Source organism: Talpa occidentalis, unplaced genomic scaffold (genome assembly GCF_014898055.3).
Source record: "Talpa occidentalis isolate TD23 unplaced genomic scaffold, MPIMG_talOcc4v2.1 talOcc4.17, whole genome shotgun sequence".
In the NCBI taxonomy this organism is placed as follows: Eukaryota; Metazoa; Chordata; class Mammalia; order Eulipotyphla; family Talpidae; genus Talpa; species Talpa occidentalis.
Genome location: NW_023601754.1, coordinates 1,139,107 through 1,158,842, shown reverse-complemented (window position 1 = coordinate 1,158,842; position 19,736 = coordinate 1,139,107). Strand labels below are relative to the sequence as shown.

The following is a 19,736-nucleotide window of genomic DNA, read 5'->3' as shown; positions in this document are numbered from 1 at the left end:
CTGCCTCGCTCATACGCACGTTCCTCGTTTAACCTTCGGTGTCTCCGCTCCTTTCTAAAGAGGCAGCAGAGACCGTGACCACCTCTTTAGGGCGCCAGCGGCCCTGGCCCCGTGTGCAGTCATGGCCACACCGGGTGTGCGGTGGTGGGTGGGCGTCACCCCCTCTGACCGACCCATGCACCCTGTGAGCCAGGCAGGGACGCGGCAGCTGGATGCAGCTGTCGTTTCGGGCTGTGGAGTTGCCGTGGTGCACTCTCCAGGGGGACGTGCGTGTCCGGGACGGCGCCCCGCGGGGATAGGGTCTCTGCAGGCCAGCACACGCCCAGCGCCGGTCCGCGCCGTCCCCTGCATGTTCCGCCGCCACCACTTGGCCCAGCGACAGCTGTCCCCGCCGGGACCTGTGCCTCTCCATGTTGGGTTTCGGCCCCTTGGCCTTGGAGCCTGTGGCCTTGCTGGGATGGGGAGGTGGTGAGCTCCCGCGCCAGCCGCCGCGCTCTGGTTAACAGCCTCGGTTCCGGGACTCGCTCCGTGGCCGTGCAGGGTCACATTTCAGAAACGTCTAGAACAAAGGGGGAGGGGACTTGCATGAGGTCACCCAGGGAAGGGTGGCAGCTTGGCCTCGGGTCCCTTCTGCAATGCTCAGAGTAACCAAGGTGTCCTCCCTTTTTCTAATTGTAATTTTGAATTATTTTTCCTTTTTTTTTTTTTAATTTGGGAAACTGTCAGGCTTCCAGAAGAACTGCAGGCGCAGCGCCCTCGCCGGGGCCTGGGGTGTACTCACAGCCCACCCCCCCCCACCCCCCTTTGGTCAGACTTTCAAAAGTCGCAGAGATAGTGAGTCACAGCTCGGAATATTTTGACGGTTCCTCCCGACAACAAGGACGTGTTCGCACCGACGACGTCCGGCGTCACACCGCAGGACTGTCACCTGGCACAGGATGATGCCGTCACCGGGCCCCAAGGCGAGGAGGCCACGTCCCGGGCCCTCGGATGCCCTTCTGGTCACTTAACCCCCTCCTCCTCCAAGGCCCCTGCGTGTCATCCGCCCTGGCGCCGGCAGGCCCTTGGGGGCGCCGTCCGACCACTTTATTTTCCCCACTGACCCGGCCTCAGAGGCGCCCGGAGCGGCCGGCGTCCTCTAGGTCAGAGCCGGCGCCGTCTCGCCAGGCCGTCCTGTGGAGCTGCGGTTTGCGCGCAGATGGGACGACCCGGTGTCCACCCTGCCCATCTGACCTGCTCCCTGCGCGGCGGGGCCCCTGTCTCTCCCCTGGCCGAGCGTCGCCCGCAGTCGACAGGCCCCTCTTCCCTTCCCGCCCCCCAGCCGCGGCCTCGGTGGCTTCCGGCTCCCGGCCTGTCGCTCTGGAGCTGCTGGGGCCCTGTCCTCCAGGCAGGCGCCGGACTGGGCTTGCCGGGTACCGGGCCCTTCGTGCTCAGTTTTCCGAGGTAGGTCCAGGCGCCTTCCGTGGGGCGGCAGCAGCCCCGCTCCACCCCCTCTGCCCCGGCCGGCCCTGGTTGTCGGGGTCTTGTTGGCTGTGCCTGTCATGGAGGCAGCCTGTGTGGCGGCACCTCTCTCCCCCGTGGAGCTGATGAGCCGCCGGCCTGCCTCTCCAGCCTGCGCCCACCGCCCTCCAGCTCCCTGCATGTCGCTGAACCGGGGATCTGTGTCGTGCCCACCCGTGGCAGGGCACTTGGGGCCCAGGGACCGACCCGTCGGTTGTGTGACCTTCCAGCCTGCTGATACTGCCTCCCGCGGGTCGTCACCTTCACCCCTGGGCCAGGCTGGGCCGGCAGCTGTCCTGGCCGCTTCTGGAAAGGAGGCTCTCTGGGGGCCGCTTGCCCGAGCCTGCAGCAGGCACCCGCTGTGCTGGGACCCTGTCCTGCGGTCCCGCGGGCTCCGGGAGGCCTGGAGCGCCCCGTGCGGCCCCCTCCCTACAGCCGGGCGCCGGAGCCAGAGGGAGCGTTTGGAGGCAGCAGGCAGGTGGATCAGAGCCAGGGGGGACATGGCTCCTGGCCCGGCCCTCGCTCCCTCCTGCTGCGGAGGCAGAATGGCCCAGGGGTGCCTCGGACAGCCCCCCTCTTCCACAGCCGGGCCGCCGCAGCCGGTTCACGGAGCTCTGGGGAGGGCCCGAGCCCACCCGCCCTCGGGCAGGAAGGCGCTGGCGGGACCCCTGGGGGAGCCGCTCGCTCCGCGGCCCCGGGGCGGGGGTCCTTCTGGGTTTTCCTCCGCGGACTTCTGCCGCCGGGGCCGGGTTTTACTTGCCCGGCATCTCCGCGAGTCTCCCAGAGGGCACGTCCTGCGCCCCAGCAGCGGCGTCGGGTCTCCCCTGCTTTCCAGCGGACCCGGGCGCCGCGCGCAGCTCCGCGGCACGTCGCCTTTCGGGCCCCCCGCGCCTGCGGAGCCCCCCGGCCTCCGCCAGGGTCGCGCCGCGCGGCGGGGGCCGCCAGGGGGCGCCAGCGGCGCGGGTCGGGCGCGGACCGCGTCCCCGTCCGCGCTCGCCCTCCCGGGGCCGCGGGCCCTCGGGGCCCCACTCCGCGCCCGGCGGTGGAAGGCGGGCCGCGGCCGTGCGGTCCATCCCCGGGCGCGTCTCCGCCGAACCGGGCCCAGGACCCGGCCCCGGGGCGGGGGGGACAGAGTCCCGCTCACCTTCTCCGGCTCCGCCGAGGCCGCTGCGCCCGCGCCCGCCGGCTCCCTCCGGGGGTGCGCCCGGGTCTGCGCGCGGCCGCCGGCTCGGGGCGCGGGGCAGGGTCCCCGGGCGGCCGTGCGCGAGGGCTGGTGCCCGGCGTTACTTCGTGCGGGAGAAAAACCAGAGCGCCCCGAGAGCCCGGGGACGCGGGGGCGCGCACGCCGGGAGCACGCGCTGCTTTCGCGCGCGTCGGGGGCGACGCCGGCACCCCGGATCCGCGCCCCGCGCCCCGCGCCTGCTGGGGGGAGCCGGGGCAAAGGAGGCCGACGTGGGGGCGTCGTGTCCGCGCCCCGTCCCCGCGCGCCCGGCCCGCAGGCCCCGCGGCAGCACCGCGTCCTGGGGGCGGCGCGGCCGTGGGCGCAGCCGCGGAGGGACGTGGGGCCCGGGGGAGGCGCGGGGGCGCGCCCCGGAGCCGAGCACGACTTCTGGGGTGTCCGCAAAAGTTTGCCTCGCAGACCCGTGCTCCGTGGAGCCCCGGGGCCCGACTCGCTGCACCCCAAGCCCGGCGACCCGAAAGCCCGGGAGGCCCGAAGCCCCGCAGAGACCCCCCGGGGCTGTGGCGGGAGCGCGAGGCCGGGCGCCCGGGGCGCGGGAACTCGGGCAGCTGCGGGAGCCCCGGCCCCGCCCGCCAGGATGGCCGCGTGGGCCCCACCTTGCGGGCGCGCGAGTCGGGGGGTTCGCCTCGGGGACGGCGGGGCGCGGACCCCTCGCGCTCCCGGCCACCCCGCAAGGCCGCGCGCGGCGCGCCCGGAGAAGCGGACCCCAGACGCCCGCGCGCCGCCGCCGGGGCCGGCCGTGCTCGCCGCGTCGCTGTCGCGGGGGGCCTGCGGGGACGCGGCCCACGGCGCGCGTGCCCGGAGCCCCCCTGCGGGACGCGCCCTCGCGGGGCCGCGCGGGTCCTAGCGCCGGGCCGGGCGCCGCGATTGGCCGGCGGGCGGGGCGGGGCCGCGGCTAAAAGCCGGCCTCGGCGCGCGGCCCTCGGAGCTGCTCCCGGCGCCCGCCGAGCGGGACGCGCCTCCTCCCCGGGCTCGCTGGGCGGCCGCCGCGCGCCCCGGCTCGCTGGCCCGCGGGGCCGCCGACTCGCCGGCCCGGGAGAGCGCCCCGCCGCGCGCGGGCCGGGCTCCGCGGGTCCCCACAGCGGCCGGGCCGCGCGCGCCCCGGCGCCCCGGGATGCTGGCCCGCCCGGCCCGCTGAGCGCCGGCGCCGCCGCGCCCGGACAGCATGCAGGCGCGCTACTCCGTGCCCGACCCCGGCGCGCTGGGCGTCGTGCCCTACCTGGGCGAGCAGGGCTACTACCGCGCGCCGGGCGCCTACGGCGGCGCGCCCGGGCCCGTGGGCGTGTACGCGGGCGCCGCCGAGCACTACGGCGCGGGCCGCCCCTACGCGCCCTACCCCGCGCCCCCGCCCGCCGCGCCCAAGGACCTGGTGAAGCCGCCCTACAGCTACATCGCGCTCATCACCATGGCGATCCAGCACGCGCCCGAGAAGCGGGTGACGCTCAGCGGCATCTACCAGTTCATCATGGAGCGCTTCCCCTTCTACCGCGAGAACCGCCAGGGCTGGCAGAACAGCATCCGGCACAACCTCTCGCTCAACGAGTGCTTCGTCAAGGTGCCGCGCGACGACAAGAAGCCGGGCAAGGGCAGCTACTGGACGCTGGACCCGGACTCCTACAACATGTTCGAGAACGGCAGCTTCCTGCGCCGGCGCCGGCGCTTCAAGAAGAAGGACGTGCCCAGGGGCAAGGAGGAGCGCGCGCCCCTCCGGGAGCCGCCCCCCGCCGCGGCCAAGGGCGCCCCGGCCGGGCCCCGCCTCGCGGACGCCCCCCGGGAGGCCGAGAAGAAGGTGGTGGTCAAGAGCGAGGCGCCGTCGCCCGCGCTGCCGGCGGTCGCCAAGGTGGAGGCGCTGAGCCCCGAGGGCGCGCGGCGCGCCAGCCCGCCCAGCGCCGCGTCCACGCCCGCGGGCTCCCCCGACGGCGCGCGGCCCGAGCCGCCCGCGGGCGCGCCCGGCTTCAGCGTGGAGACCCTCATGGCGCTGCGCGCGTCCCCGGCCGGCGGCGAGCTGGGCCCCGCGGCCGGGCGCGCGGGGCTGGCGGTGCCGCCGCTGGCGCTGCCCTACGCCGCCGCGCCGCCCGCCGCCTACGGCCCGCCGTGCGCGCAGGGCCTGGAGCCCGGGGCCGCGGGCGGCTACCAGTGCAGCGTGCGCGCCCTGAGCCTCTACACCGGCGCCGAGCGGCCCGCGCGCGTGTGCGGCCCGCCCGCGCTGGACGAGGCCCTCTCGGACCACCCGGGCGGCCCCGCCTCGCCCCTGGGCGCCCTCGGCCTCGCCGCGGGCCAGGAGGGCGCGCTCGCCGCCGCCGCCGCGGGCCACCACCACCAGCCCCTCGGCGGCCACCACCCGCCCGCGCCCGCGCCCGCCCCGCCGCCCGCGCCGGCGCCGCCGCCCGCGGCCCCCGCGGCCTCCTGGTACCTCGGCCACGGCGGGGACCTGAGCCACCTCCCCGGCCACACGTTCGCGGCCCCGCAGCAGACTTTCCCCGGCGTCCGCGACGTGTTCGGCTCCCACCGGCTGGGCGCGGACGGCGCGGGCCTCGGGGAGCCCCAGGCGAGCGGGGGCGCGAGCTGTCAGCTGCCCTACCGGGGCGCGCCCGCCCTCTACCGCCCCGCCGCCCCCTACTCCTACGACTGCACCAAGTACTGACCCCGCGGGCCGCGCCGGGGCCGGAGGACCGAGAGCCCAACGGGCCCGGGGGCCGCAGGTCGCCCCGACGCGCCGCCCCGGGCCGGGCGACCCAAGCGCACGGCCGCGGGTTCCACAGCCCCTCCCGCGACGCCGCTTCCCCACCGCTGGGAGGTTCGGGGTTCAGTAATGGACCGAACCCGCCGCCCGCCCGCGGAGACTCTGCGCCCGCCCCGGGGCCCAGGGGCCTGAGCGCTCCCCGCGCCTGTGCCAACGCACCGGGTGCCGAGCCGGCCGCGCCCTCGCTGTTCAGAGCCGTTAATATAATATTTAAAGTTGAGGTCACTGGATCGCGTCTCTTCTCGCCCGAGCTCTGGCTGCCCAGCCGAGCGCGCGGACACCTCTGTGCGCCCCGGACAGACGCGCGCCCGGCGGGGCCTTCCAAGCCAAGAGAGTAATTTATTTTTTGTTGCCGAAGGAGGGTGAAGAAGTCAAGTGTCTGATGCTTCTTATTTACCAAGCGGGATGGTTTTGTATAGACCCCGCCCAGGGCATTCCCAGCAGGAGAAAAAAAACCCAGCCGTGCGCACCCCCCTCGCCGCGTCCTCCCGGGCCCTCGTGGTTGTGCCTTCCGTAGAATAAACCCGTGCTGTTTTCCTGCCCCGGGTCCAACGGCGTCTTTGCTTTCTTGCGTTTTTGAAAAAACGAGGCGTGTTTACAGGCCCACCTGTTTTGATTATTTTTGCTGCCAGGGGGGTGAGCGCGCAGAGGCCCACATGCCCGCGGCTGACCGCCCGCGAGGCGCCCTTGCCCTGGGAGTGACAGAAAAGGCCTGCAGTTCATTCGCGCGCCCACCCCGCCGCTGCGCCCGGCCCGGCCTGGAGGCCCCTGCAGCCTCACGGGCGGCGGCGCGCATTTTGCTCAATGCGGAAAACACACGGCAGTTGTCAAAGTGAACAGCGCGTCCACCTCCATGTCCAGCAGCCCCGGTCCCGGCCTCGGGTGAAGGGGAGAGAGCAAACCGGGCAGCTCTGCCGTCCCTCCCTTTCCTACCACGCGGGCTTCTTTGCCCGCTGGATGGTTTTCCAGAACCACACTGGACCGGGGCCGGCGAAGGTCCAGCAGGGATGGGCGGTTTGGTCCCGTCTCACGCCCGTCCCTGGCGGGGACCGGTCAGCGGTGGACTTCGGGGCTCTTCACATCTTGATTTGGTTTCCAATTTTTTCCCCTACTGCAGTGAAAATAGGTTAAGGCCCGACTGGCCGTCAAAAATACCTTGCGGCCTCCAAGACCTAGGCGGGGGTGTATTTGTTCGGGGGGGGGGTATTTTTCTTCTTAATTTGGTTGACTCTTCTTTCAAATGTTTCACGGTGACGCTGGCCGACCCGCGTGAGATGTAGGGGGAGGCGTTGGCTTTACTGCCCGTTCCCTCCCTCCGGCTGAAACCGCAACTCCCCTGCTGGTCTCTGCGGCCAATTTGGGGGCCGGAGCTCCCAGTTGGGAGTGAGATTCCCACGGTGGCAGGTGAAGATCCCTGCGAACCTCCCGTTTCAGGCGCTGATCACGTCCCCAAAGGCGATTTTGCCGGCTGGTGGTGTGGCCTCCCGCCATGTGCTGTTTCTGGCCGCGCCTTTCCTTGGCAGCGCCGAAGCAGCAAAGGGTGAGGCTTGGGCATAAGCGCGTCTCCCATAGGTGCGGCACGGCAGTGCCCGGGGTTGAGACAGCGCGTCCCTCCTTTCCCAAGCCGGCGGGCCGGGGCTTGGTGTTCAGGGCTTGGTGTTCGGCAGGCCCCGGGCGCCACCAGGCTCCGGTCGGTGCAGCCAGGCCAGCCGCGGGAGCCGGGCCTTCTCGGAGCTGCAGAACCAGGTGCCCGGCACTGGCCCGGGGCCCCTCTGCTCCTGCTGCCCGCTGTTTCCACAGGCGAAGAGGGGTAGTCCCTGGCTTTCGCCTTCCCGGTTGCTGCCCCGTCCTCCCGGAAAGCTCGGCAGGGAGCCTCGGAGACCCAAACTAGAGAGAGCCTCAGCGGGGTGAGACCGTCACTCCTGAGAAGGCCCCACCCCGTGGAGGCCATGCAGGGGAGCGCTGGCCTTGGGGCTGAGAGAGGGGCGTCAGGCCGGGTGCTTTGGGACTCTTCCACCACCGGCTTCCCTGCTGCAAGGGGTCCTGGGGCGCCGCGGTAGAAACCGGTAAGCACCGGACCTGCAGCAACCCCAGAGGCTCCCGGGGTCTGGTCCTCCAGAGGGGGTGGCGGGGGCTCTTAGGCGACCTCCTGGCTGGTTCGGACAAGGCTTGGCCACCATCCTGGGCTGCTCAGGCAAAGACTGGCCAGTGGGAGTCGAGGCTGCCCTTCCCTTCCCGGCTCAGAGGCCCTTCGGGGAGAGGGAAGGAGCCGGGATGGAGGGGCTGGAACACCCCGTCCGGGCTGCCTGGCCAGTCTGGCGCTCTCTGCCCGACTGCAGTGTGCGTGAGGCCCTGTCGGGGCCTGCTCCTCCGACCCAAGAAGATGCTCTCGGCAGTTCCCCAAACCACTGCAAATAAAGTGAAAGCAACCCCAACAGCAGGCAGAGACTTCCCGGGCCAGCGGGCGGCGGGTGCCAGAGGACCTAGCTGGGGGGGCTGCATCCCGAAAGGGGTCCGGTTTTGACAGATCTGACCTCTGGAGAGACCCCTTGACCAGCAAGTGTCCCGCAGCTTCGGGGCCCGGGCGAGGCCGTGGTGGCGGTGGCCCTGCCTCTGGTCAGCCCCGGGGGCTCAGAGCAGGCCTCTCACCCGGCCTGGCTGCTCTGCCTGGTGGTCCGTCCCCAGAGGCTCAAAGCGGGCAAACCTGCTGCCCCCGCGTGCAGAGCGCTGTGCTCGGGCCGGAAGAGCCCTGCCCTGCGTGGACAGCAGGCTTTTCACCTGGGAAGTGGCTAGGCGGGGGCCAGGCCCCCCAGCAGCCCACGCCTGCCCTCGGCTGCTCTCCTGCCGCCAACGCTGGGGTCCGGTCTTGGAGAAGCCCCGGGTCCTGGGAGCTGCGGACCTGGCTCACCAATCCTTGGGGGTCCGTCTCCCCCCTGTCACCCAGAGACTGCCTGGGGGTTGCCTCCGGGCCCAGGAGAGGCTTGTAAGCTGTGCTCAGAACACAGCTGCGTTTCCAGGTCCCCTGAAAAGCATCCTGGTGGAGGGCGCTCCCTCCTCTCACCTTCCCCCCACCCCAAATGCAAACCGAGGTCGGTGGGTGGGTCAGGGCGCCCCAGGGACTTCAGTCATAACCGCAGCCCAAGGGCTGGGGAGAGGGCGGAGAGAAGGTGTCCCTCTCCAGCCGGGGCAGCGCCTCGGGCGGGTGCCTGCGTGGTCCTGGGTGTGCCCCTGGGTGACGGGGGTGCCTTGGGCGCAGGCCGCCTGCGTGGCCGGCCCCTAGGTGAGCGGGACGCAGGGTCAAGCTGCCCTTGGCGCCACATACTTGAAATGCTTTCCCAAACTTTGAGAGAATTCGCGCATTCTCCCGGCCTAACTCCCGAGGCCTGGGCTGGCCAAGGCATTTGAGATGTTTGCTTTCTGACATCGGCATGTGAGGAGGGGTGGAAAGTTTCTTGGGAGTTTGGGGAAGGCTGGGGACAGCCACTGCCTGAGAGGACCTGGCGCAGCCCTCGCCTGGCTGAGATGGCGGGCGGGACGTCGTGCGGGAGGTCAGGCTGCGTGGAGTGGAGTGCGTGCGCCTCTGGCTCTGGCCTTCGGGGCGCTGGAGCGGGGACTTCCTGGTGCTTCAGCCCCGGGAACTGGAGAGGGTTGGCATCCCAGAGCCTCGAAGGGAGTGGGGCTGGGGAGCCCTGGGGGGCCTCCCCCCTCCCAGGGCCTGGGGTACAACTTGGTGCTGCCTCTGCCCACTCAGGCTGGGGGCCCCGTAGACCCCAGGCCCACTGGCCCTGGGTGCTGGCCAGTACCTTTCAGTCTGGGGCGCTCTGCCTTCCTGTGGTTTTCATCAGGGACTCCCCAGTGGGGAGCTGGCTCTCTAAGCTGAATCCTCAGGCTCTGACTCAGCTTTTACAGACAGGCCCACGGGGTTCCCTTGCCTCGGGCAGGCCACCATAAACCCTGGTCCGTTTGTCAACTGAAGAGCAACAGGATCCTTGAATAGGGTCATCTTGGGGGTCAAGGAACCAGCGGTACCAAGACAACCCTGGTCCCTGAAGGACTCGGTGGCTGTTAGGACCCGAGAGCTGGGTAACAGGAGAAGGGGTTCTCGGGTCTCCCTTACCAGCAGAGATCAGGGGACCCTGGTGTGGGGGGAGGCCCGCACCGCATCTGCCCTGCGCGGCATTTCTGAGCACAGGGGATCTAGGAAGCACTCAGCAATTTGGAACATGCCCCCCCCCCCCACTGCTCCCCAGGCTGCAGCGGGTGCCAGTGACCTCACCTTTCTGGTTCCTCCCCACCCCCAGATTCCCTGCTGAAGGACCCCACCCAGGAGAGGAGGGTGAGAGAAGGGGGTCTTCTGTGTTACAGCCCGGGGTGTGAGATCTGGGGTTGCCTGCACCCTCCCCTCTCCTGGTGCCGCCCCAGACGTGCCAGAGCCGGCTGCTGCCTGGGCCAGCTGGGGAGGAGCCCGTCTTTCTGCGCTGCCTGCTGGGCTGCTCGGTGCCCAGCCCTGGCTTCGCCATCTGTAAACCGGGCGGGTCTGCCCCCTGGCCGTGACAGGGCGGTGAGGAGGGCATATCGGGGCTCGGAAGCTGGGGTGGGGGGAGCGAGTCCCCTGCGCTCCCCGTAGCCTCCCGGGCCCTCCCGTCAGCGTCTGCTCAGGCCCCTGCTTGGCAGCACCTGCGCGGGGAGCAAGAGGTGGCAGGCGGCAGGGCGGCGGGACAGATTTGCTTCTGGACAGTGGCCGTCGGGCTCCCGCGAGGGAGCCTTTGCCCTGGGAGGGCCCACGGGACGGCCCCCACGCAGCAGCGCCGGCCTCTGTGGCCCGGGCTGTCCTCACTCGCGTCCCGGGCAGGTGGTTGCCACGAAGGCAGCCGCTGGGCCCCAGCGCGCAGGAGCCGGTGGCCGCACAGCCACAGCGCGTCTGCCCACGGCCCTCACCGGAGCCGGCCCAGCCCCCGAGGGCGGCTCCCCGCCAACCCCAGCCCTGCTCTCCCCTCCCGGCACGCAAGGGGCTGCGCCCCAGCGGGGAGGCGGGGGAGCAGCGCGTGTCCCCGGCCTTTCTTCCCGGGGCCCCGGGTAGGAGGTTCGTGCCCGGCGGTGCTGCCCGCACAGCTCCCCGCGGGGCTCAGGGGCCGGCGCTGGTCCTCACCCGCGGCGAGTCTGGAGCCGGCTGCCGCTGGGCGTCTCCCCCGCCCCTCCCCGGCGCACCCCGCGGGGTCTGGGGCGCTCCCGCGGCCGGGAGGGAGGCGCGCGGGCTCCGCAGAAGGCGCTGGAGACTTGAGCCCGCGGGGCCCTCTCAGAGCCCCCGCCCGCCCCTCCCCGGCCCCGGCCCCGGCCCCGGCCCCGGCCCGTCCTCGGCGGACGGAGCCTCCGCACGAGGGCGCATGGGGCGCGGAAGCGCGGGGAGCTCCCTGCGCTCCCCGGAAATCTGCCCGGCGCGGGGCTCCCCCTGCGCGCGCCTCCCGGGCCCGAGTCCTGCGCTCCCCGCCGGGCCCCGGGGCCGGGCCGGCGCGCCGCAGCGGGGCAGGGCACCGTGCCCGAGTTCCGCCGCGGGCACCCCCGGCCCTCGCGGGGACGCGCGCCCAGACCGCGGCCGAGCCGCGCCGCGCCGGGCCTCTCCCCGCGGCGCGGGCCCCGCCCAGGGCCTCGCGCCCCCGCCCACATCCGGCCCGGGCCCACTTCGGGCGCTGCTGGTCGCTGTCCGGGCCGGGCCGGGCTGTGCCCAGCGCTTATAAGCCGCGCGCGCCGCCGCCCGCCGGAGCCGGGTGCTCGCCGGGCTGCGCGCCGGGCGCTGCGGGCGGCTTGGGGCGGGGGCGCGCTCGCGCGGGTGCCGGCGCCGCCGTCTCTCGCTCCGGGGCTGTCGGAACCGGCCCAGGCTGGGGGCACAGCTGGACCCCAACTTGAGCCTGTGGGTCCGCAGAGCTTGGATGACCCCCGGGTCTGCAGGACACACGGGCCAAGGGCGTGGCGCTGGGGATCTTCTCCATCCTAGGGTCAAAAAGGGCTCCAGTGAGAGCCGGGATCCGGGAGAGGACAGCCCCGGCCTGCTCCAGCCCCAGGGCACCCCCGAGCCCCAGGCTGGGGCCAGGGCGCTGGACCGTTTGCCTAAGCGAGGCTGGCGGCGGCCCCGCGCCCCTGCGCTCTCACCTCGCCGGTGCCCAAACCGGTTTTCCGACCCAGAGGGAGACTCCTCAGGTATTTCTAACTCACCAGACCCCTGCAGTGCACCGGGCGCCTCGGGCACTCCCCCAGCACAGCAGTGACTTCCCCATTTTGGAGCGGGGTTCTCCCGGCTTTTCCCTTTGGGGCGGGTGCCCAGCCCTTGCCAGCAGTCCTTGGGAGGTGCTGTCCTGTGACCCTGTCGCGGCCAGCCCCCCCCCAGTGTGGGCAGCGCCTCTCCCTCCACCCTGGGGCTGTCCTAGCCTTTCTGCACCACCTGCTGTCCTCGCCGTCCCTCTTCCCACGGCGTCCCTGCAGCACTCACTCAACGAAGCACTAACGCAGTTATCCCCAGCGTTTTCCATCCTTTTGAGAAATGCTCAGCAGAGGTTGTAAACAGGACCGAGTCACGCTATCGCCCCCCTTCCCGAGCTGCGGGCCGGGGAGAGACCCTCCTCTGAACTGGCATCATGCGGTTCAAACCTCGACGTGGCTCGAAGCAGCATGAGCCGCGGGTGGGGGGTTGCTTACAGCCCAGCGGGTGGGGGAACAAGCAGGCTTCCCAAATGCTTAATGTAATCACGGGCCAGCTGCGTGCACTTGTAAAGTTGTTATAACCCCTCCTGGTTATAAACAGGAAAGCGCAGAATATAAAGCAAGAGACCCGCATCCACAAATACCAGCTCTCGGGGCCGCTGCCAAGCTCCCCTTTTATGGCGTCCCTGCTCGCAGCCTCAGCCCCGCGCGGGGACCCTGCTTCTCCCCTTGAGCTCTCCCGAAGGGTTGATTTCGGAAGTTCCCTCCACTCAGCTGTGGACCGGGACCCCACACTCTCTCGGCTCCCCTGAGCCTGTGTGTGCGCTCGGAGTTCCCGTCCAGCCGAGCCCCCCAGGGGGAGGCTTGCCCTGAGGGATACCGCGCCCTTAGAGAGCACCAGCTCCTGCGGGCCCGGGAGGACCGTCCCAGAGGCTGCGTCCTCCCCTTACCAGGCGCTCAACCCCCTTGGCTAGTCCCCCCTCCCCCCCAAAAACTCGCAAAGACCTCCAGGCGGTTTACCCATGCCATCGTCACTTCTCATTTCAAGCCTCGGCCAAGGAAAGACATTTTGCGGGGCGGCCCCAGGATTACGGGGATCCCCCAGGTCAGCGGCACCCCCACGCCACCGCGCCTTCCTGGCCCCGCAGGCCGGCGCAGAGCCACCCCGCCGACATCCTGCCGGCTGACTGGGTGTGCTCACAGCGTCAAGGGGTGGACGTGATATTTCAAACATCAGATCAGTGCGTTTATATATTGGGTGCCCGGAAATTTTTCCAAATAAACACAGCTTGATTCAACTTGGGTGGGCGGACTTATCAACAGACTAATTCTATAAACAAATGAAGAACTAGCCCCGAAAGGGATTGGCTGGTGTCGAGAAGACACGTGGAGGGAAAAGCTTGGAGTTTTTCGGCAATGAAATTTTAATTAATGTGGGTGGGCTGAGAACACAACGACTGTTTATCATAGACAATTTATTTTCCAGCGCTAAGTCAACATATAATAGCAAACTTACAACAATTATTTAACATTTTTAAAGCCACGAGGAAGGGACAGAGCGCGGAGCTGCAGGGGAGAGCAGCAGGGCAGGCGGAGGCGCGGCGGGCTCCCCAGGCGGCCCCTGCGGCGCGGGGCGCAGTCCCCAAGGCGCCCGTGGCCAGGTCGCGCGAACCCCGAGCGCCCCTCGCCATGAGCCACCTCTTCAGCCCCCGGCTGCCGGCGCTGGCCGCCTCGCCCATGCTCTACCTGTACGGGCCCGAGCGCCCCGGGCTGCCCCTGGCCTTCGCGCCCGCGGCGCTGGCCGCGGCGGGCCGGGCGGAGCCGCCCCAGAAGCCGCCCTACAGCTACATCGCGCTCATCGCCATGGCGATCCAGGACGCGCCGGAGCAGAGGGTGACGCTCAACGGCATCTACCAGTTCATCATGGAGCGCTTCCCCTTCTACCACGACAACCGCCAGGGCTGGCAGAACAGCATCCGGCACAACCTCTCGCTCAACGACTGCTTCGTCAAGGTGCCGCGCGAGAAGGGGCGGCCCGGCAAGGGCAGCTACTGGACGCTGGACCCGCGCTGCCTGGATATGTTCGAGAACGGCAACTACCGGCGCCGCAAGAGGAAGCCCAGGCCGGGCCCCGGGCCCCCCGAGGCCAAGCGGGTGCGCGCGGAGCTGCAGGAGCCGGAGGCGGGGAGCCGGGGCGGGCCCCCCGGCTCCCCCACCCCCACCTGCCAGGAGGGAGCCCCCGCGCACCCCTCGCCGCTCCAGGCAGGCTCCTCTCCCCCGGCACCCCTCCCCTGGCCGCGGCCCGGGGCCCTGGAGGAAGCCTCCCCGAGCACAGCGGCCGCAGCCTCGGGCCAGCCGGCGCGCACAGTGAATGGCCCCGGGCCCCCGCCGCGCCCCGTCTCCCGCTGCTCCCCGAAGAGTTCGGACAAGGCCAAGAGCTTCAGCATAGACAGCATCCTGGCGGGGGCGCAGGGCCGCAAGGCAGCTGCGGGGGGCGACCTCCTGGGGGCCAGCTGCCGGGGCACCTCGCTTCTGGCCGGCACCTCCAGCCTCCTTCCACCCTTCCACGCCTCGCTGATGCTTGACCCCCACGTGCCGGGCGGCTTCTACCAGCTGGGGCTCCCTCTCCTGTCCTACTTCCCGCTGCAGCTCCCCGAGGCCGTGCTGCGCTTCCAGTAAGCCCGGGGCCCCGCCGCCTCCTGCAGGGTCCCCGCTTCTTCAGAGGGACCTGGGCTCCCGGGCGGGGGCCGCGCAGTTTTTCCAAAGACGCTGTTTTCCTCTGCGCCCCGGCATCCTGGAAAGTGTCACCAGCTTCTGCGAGGAGGTCGGAGGCCCCAGTGAACTTCCCCACCCGGAGGGAGCTTCGGGAGTTAAAGACCCTGCCTGCCGGCACCCCAGACCTCCCGCCGGGCCAGCAGCCGAGTTCCTTGACCCTGGGTCAGCCCAGCTGCCTGATCTTCCGCTACCCACCCGGGGCCTGCGTGCCCACCCAGGCGGCCCGGCCGGGCTGGAACACACGCAGCGGGCCGGGAGCTGCCGGAGCTGTCCTGGGCCCCAGGCCTTGGCCCTGAGCCGTGGGGTGAGGGGCGTCCACGCTGTTTGCCCCGAAGTCCAGCCGTGGCCACACGAGGGGGACCCTCTTGCAGGTTCTCTGGGACACGTAGGGGCTGGTGCGGACTCACAGCCAACGTCCGGGTGAAACCTGAAAACCACGCTTGTGCTTTAGAGGGAAGAGAAGTCTCTCGTTCTCTGTACGGCCTCCGCAGTGGGCTGTGTCTGGCTGGCGTGGGGCGCCCGTTTTCCGGCCGCGGGCGTCTGTGCGGCGACGTGTGCTCACAAGGCCCTGGCAGCCCCCTGGCAGCGCCGAGTGCTCCCTGGCACACTCGCGCCCGGTGGCCGCTATCGCCTCCGGCTGTTGTTTTAAGGAATCAGTTTTCAGGGGACACCGGAAGCGAGCGTGCTGGGGGGTGTCTCAGACGGCCGAGAGGGCCGAGTGCCTTGTTGTCCCAGAGCCAGGTGTGACTGTTGCTCCGTTTCCGGAACTGCGCAGTGGAGGGTTCCTGGTAGCCGAGGAGGCTGGGCGAAGCGAGCGGACCGCGGGAGACAGAGACTGCTGCAGAGCCAGGGTCTGTGGGCGCGTGCTGGACCCCCCTCCCCGGGCCCCAAGAACACCGGGCCCTGTGGCGCGGCTTCCTGACAAACCCGGCTCCCAAAGCCCTGCCGGGAAGCCCCAGGAGGGCGCTGGGTCGCCACACACATCTGTGAGGACACTCCAGGTCTCCACGGCCCAGCGCGCTTGGAACTTCGGGGACGCGCCTCTAACATCTTAGGGTATCTCTGTCTGGGTGGTCTTGGGGGTGCTGCAATCTGATAACCTCAAGGGCACTCTGACTTTGTCTGTGGGAAGACTGCGTACTCGGCCATGGCTTCCCGAGCAGGGCTTCCGGGTGACTTTTGAAACAGTTTCAGGACATGCAGACGGATGAGCACACACTTGGACGTGAGACCTGGGGCTGCTGTGCCGGGAAGGCCTGTTGGGCGCTCACACTCATTTACTAGTGGCAGAGCTGACTTCCTGGCCCCTCCTCAGAGCCGGGAGCTGCGGCCCTGCCGCCATGTTCCTCGCGGAGGGACGCAGTGACGTAGGTCTGCGCCCTGGCCGGAGCGCGTGGGCCCAGCGCCTCCTGGCTTCAGGGACCTGATGGGACCCCACCGAGACGCAGGCTGAGGGCGATGGCTGTCACCGGCTGTGCAGCCACCAGTTGCTCAGCCTCTGTGAATAAAGTTGGTTTGGCACCACCTCGGGGCTGGCTCGATGCACGGCTGGGGTGGCAGCGGGCGCCACGGGGAGCAGAAACTGGGCGTGCACGTCAGCCCCTGACATCTCGGGGCTTTGGCTTGTGAGGGAGGGTCAGCACAGAGGGCAGTGCAGGGGCAGAGGCCCTCCGGACAGTCCTGGGTGCTGCCTGACGGCCAGAAGGGGAAAGGAAAATTCTGCCAAATAGGATGTTTTCACTTTCCTCTGAGACGGCCTGAGGAGCGAATCTGTGCTCTCATCTGTCTCCTAGGAATGCTCTTTGGGCTGCTGTCAGCTCACACACACACACATGCACACGCACATGTGCACATGTAGACACACACACACACTCACGTGAACTGGCGTCTGGTCCGCGGGGCATGTGGAGGTGCAAGGCTGCTGGTCTGTGTGTGCAGCGTGCATGTGTGAGCGTGGACACGCATCTGCACGTGGGTATGTGTGTGTCTGTACACACGGCTTCACAGACAGTCATGTTTCTTTGCATATTGAGGAGACAGACTCAACTGCAGTGCTGAACCCTGTCAGACCACCCCGGTGTTCACACTTTGCCACGCTTGTGTCTCTGGGTGCTCTGAGCCAGGCACAGTTTTGGGTTTTATGTTGCATTACTGCAGGGACCCCCCTGGGCTGTGCAGGGACCCCCCTGGGCTGTGGAAGGAGCAGCTCCCGCCACCCCCTCCCCAACCCCACGAGGTCAGAGCGCTCTGCAGAGGCTCCCACGGGCGCTGATGGCCTCCCAGGTCTCAAATGTCCGCAGGGTCTGAGGAGGATGTGTTTCCGTTCGTCACGTGTTGCTGACCATCAGGAAGCCACGTGTGGTCCCTGTGGCCTCACATGGTGTGGTCAGTGTATCCACGTGTGGGCTGAAGAACCGGCCGCACATGGTGTTATTGTTACAGCTGAAAGGGAGCCTCGTGCCGGACGTGGTGACGTCAGCCTGGGAGCCACGGCCTCTCTCACGGCGGGTCATCTTGCTTCCACAGAGGAGAGGTTGTTCGAGAGTCACAGGTACACATGGCCGTGCACAGAGCTCATTTGCAGAAAGAAAGAACACGCGTTTGTTGGAAATGTAAAATTCTATTCATCCAAGTTCCAAGCAGTTTTACAAATATGCCAGATACCAGGCGTCCGTCCCTACGGGCTGTCCTACCCGAGTCCCCAACCGGGGTCTGCAGGGCCAGGCACGCACCATCAGTGTGTAGAGTGACCTGGAGTGGGGCAATAGGGAGTGGTGGGGTGTGGGCTGAACTGGCGGAGGTGGGGGGGGTGCTTTCCAATGGCTTCCAAATGCCAGTCACACTAGCAAACCAAACATGTGGCGCGTAGGCCAGAGCGGGCTTCAGGCCCAGGCGTATGCCGTGGCGGCCAGTGAAACCAAGGGCATGATTCAGTGAGCCCCCTGCTTGGTGGCTGGGGGTGAGGATCTGTTTTGGGGTGCAGCTCGGGTGTCTTTATCTTGGCAGTAAGGAGGGAGGGCAGTGGGGGGAGCAATGGGGCAAAGATTTAGTCCCAACCCCCTTTTCTCACGCCAGAATCGGGGTCCTAGTGGGAAACAGGCCATTAGCTGGACCTCCAGACAAGGCCATGGTGGAGAGTCAGATGAAGGGCGCCCCAGAGTGAGTGTGGGCAAGTGTGGATGCAGCCACAGGCCGGAGCTGGACGTCCAGCTACAGGGAACCCAAGCCGTGGGGTCCATCGGGCGCCCTGCAGGGAGCCAGGGGCTGAGAACACACAGGGGCAGGAGGGCGCTAGCTCCCTGGCCACGCCTTTCAAGCCCTGGACAACACCGGTGCATCTGGCCTCCAGGGTCCCGGGCTCTCGAGACTGAGCTGAGGCCCCACGAAGGCGGGGTCTGGTTCCGCTGACTCGCCCGGGCCCTGCCACCACACCCTTGAGACTGGACAGGGCTCAGTGATCGCAGGGGCTGTGGCCCACTGCGCGGGGCGCGTCCCTCAGTGAGGGCACCCCTGGGTAGCGTCCAATGGGCAGATACTGAACGGCCCTCCGGGATGGGCACCCAGGCCGGTGAGAGAGCCCTCCGGCCCTGTCCAGGGGTGGGACCTGCCTGGTGTGTTGGCCCTGGGCAACGCCCTCCTGGGAGGGTGGAGGGAGCTCTGACCCCTGGAGTGCAGGGGGTGGCACCCTGGCAGCACCCGCTCAAGGTCATCAGGTCCTTTGCAGCACGGCATGACGTGAGCATGACGAAAGTGCCACGGACCCTGGGCCCCGCCTGTGGCCTCTGACAGGCCAGACCCTCACTAGCCACTGCCCCCCAGGGCCAGGCCTGGGCCGTGATGGGCAACCTCGTGCTGGGGGCTGCGCCCTCCGCGCCAGCCTGATGCTGCAGCCGTCGGGCACGCGCCCTGTCCCCCACGCTGTGACTCATGGCCTGTCAGTAACTTGATGTCCCGGTGGACGTGGGGAGGGACCATCAGCCTGGGTGTGAGTGCAGGTCCCAGGCAGAGGCTGGCACCCCTGCCCTTGCTGTGTGGCCTCTGCCAAGAGCCCAGCTCCCTGGCCTCAGTGTCCCGGCCCACGGGCGGTGGCAAGAAGAGAGCTCAAAGGGCTGGAACCGCGCCTGGCCGTCCTCTCCGAGGGACGGAAGTTAGAGGCCTGTCCCGGCCGTTGTCAGAGACAGACGAGTGAGGAGGAAGGAGACAGACAGGGCATCGGCGGCTCCCGCTGCGCAGGCCTGCCCTGGGCCCGAACTCCGCCGGCTGGGGAGCGCGTTTGTGACTTGCTAGTTCTGGAACAAAATGGGAGCCGATGGGTCTGCTCGGCTGTCCCTGGCCATGCTGGAGGCGACAGAGGAGCCCCGGGCACTGGGGTTCACTTTCACCTCAGGGCGCCCTCTCCTGAGATGCTCCAGCCCTTGAACGTGAAACCAACAACCAAAGCAGGGCCCGCAAGGGGCGGGGGGAGGGGAGGCAGGGACTCCCCAGACGGGCCCATCCCCTTGGAGGCAAAGCCCCTTGGGCCTTCCCTTGCTTTGTCTCCAGGCCCAGGCACTCGGGGGCTCCTCCTCGGCACCACCCAGCCCCCCTGAAGGCTGCAGGCCTTCCTTTCTTCCCGCCCCAGGCCCGCAGGCCGCGGAGCTCCCCCTCTCCAGGGGAGAGACCGGCCGGAAAGCAGCTTTTCCTCCGTGCTTGCCTTTCACAGTCTGCCATATAAAGCGTCAGGAACGTTTCTCTTAAATGCTGCAGCTAAATATAGCAGGGGCTGGTCAGCTAGAACATTTTTAGAAAGCACATTACAAATCAGGAATGTTTTGGAGAAATAAATAAACTTTCCCACATTTTTGGACTTTGAGTGAGCACCGGGGGTGGGCGATGAATAATTCATGTTTGGGCTCCAGGGGCCAGCGTGGGCGCACCCCGTTCCCTGCACTCCCCAGACTCCCGGTTTCCTCCGAGACCCTCCTCCAGTAAGAGGCGCCCGCCAGGTGCTGCTGGCTCAGGTGGGCGCGCCTTGGCCGGACAGTGTTGAAGACCCGCTCTGTCCCGGCACGCAGCGCGCTCTCTTCAGCGTGGCGCTGTGGCGCCCTTCGCAGACCACAGCGGGGTGTGAGCACAGCCTCCTGTGTGCTGGGACACCCCACATTCGCGTCACCTGCTTGCGGGGTGGTCTAGGTCGGAACCCACGGGATCTCCGAGGTGCCTGTGCAGAGGCCACTTCTCCTTGGCTTCGCTGGGCCGGGTCCAGGTGGAGCGTGGCCTGGGGGCGCTGGACACGGGCTCTGA

The 19,736-nt window shown here is 69.0% G+C and overlaps 2 protein-coding genes across 2 annotated transcripts; both read left to right on the top strand.

The window, feature by feature from the left end:
• The first annotated feature begins 3,905 nt into the window (after nucleotides 1-3,905).
• On the top strand, nucleotides 3,906-5,384 carry FOXC2 (forkhead box C2). The gene has a single exon (XM_037518088.1). It carries the CDS (start codon nucleotides 3,906-3,908, stop codon nucleotides 5,382-5,384), a length of 1,479 nt encoding a protein of 492 aa, XP_037373985.1.
• A 7,983-nt stretch (nucleotides 5,385-13,367) lies between these two features.
• On the top strand, nucleotides 13,368-14,357 carry FOXL1 (forkhead box L1). The gene has a single exon (XM_037518087.2). It carries the CDS (start codon nucleotides 13,368-13,370, stop codon nucleotides 14,355-14,357), a length of 990 nt encoding a protein of 329 aa, XP_037373984.1.
• The last annotated feature ends 5,379 nt before the right edge of the window (nucleotides 14,358-19,736 follow it).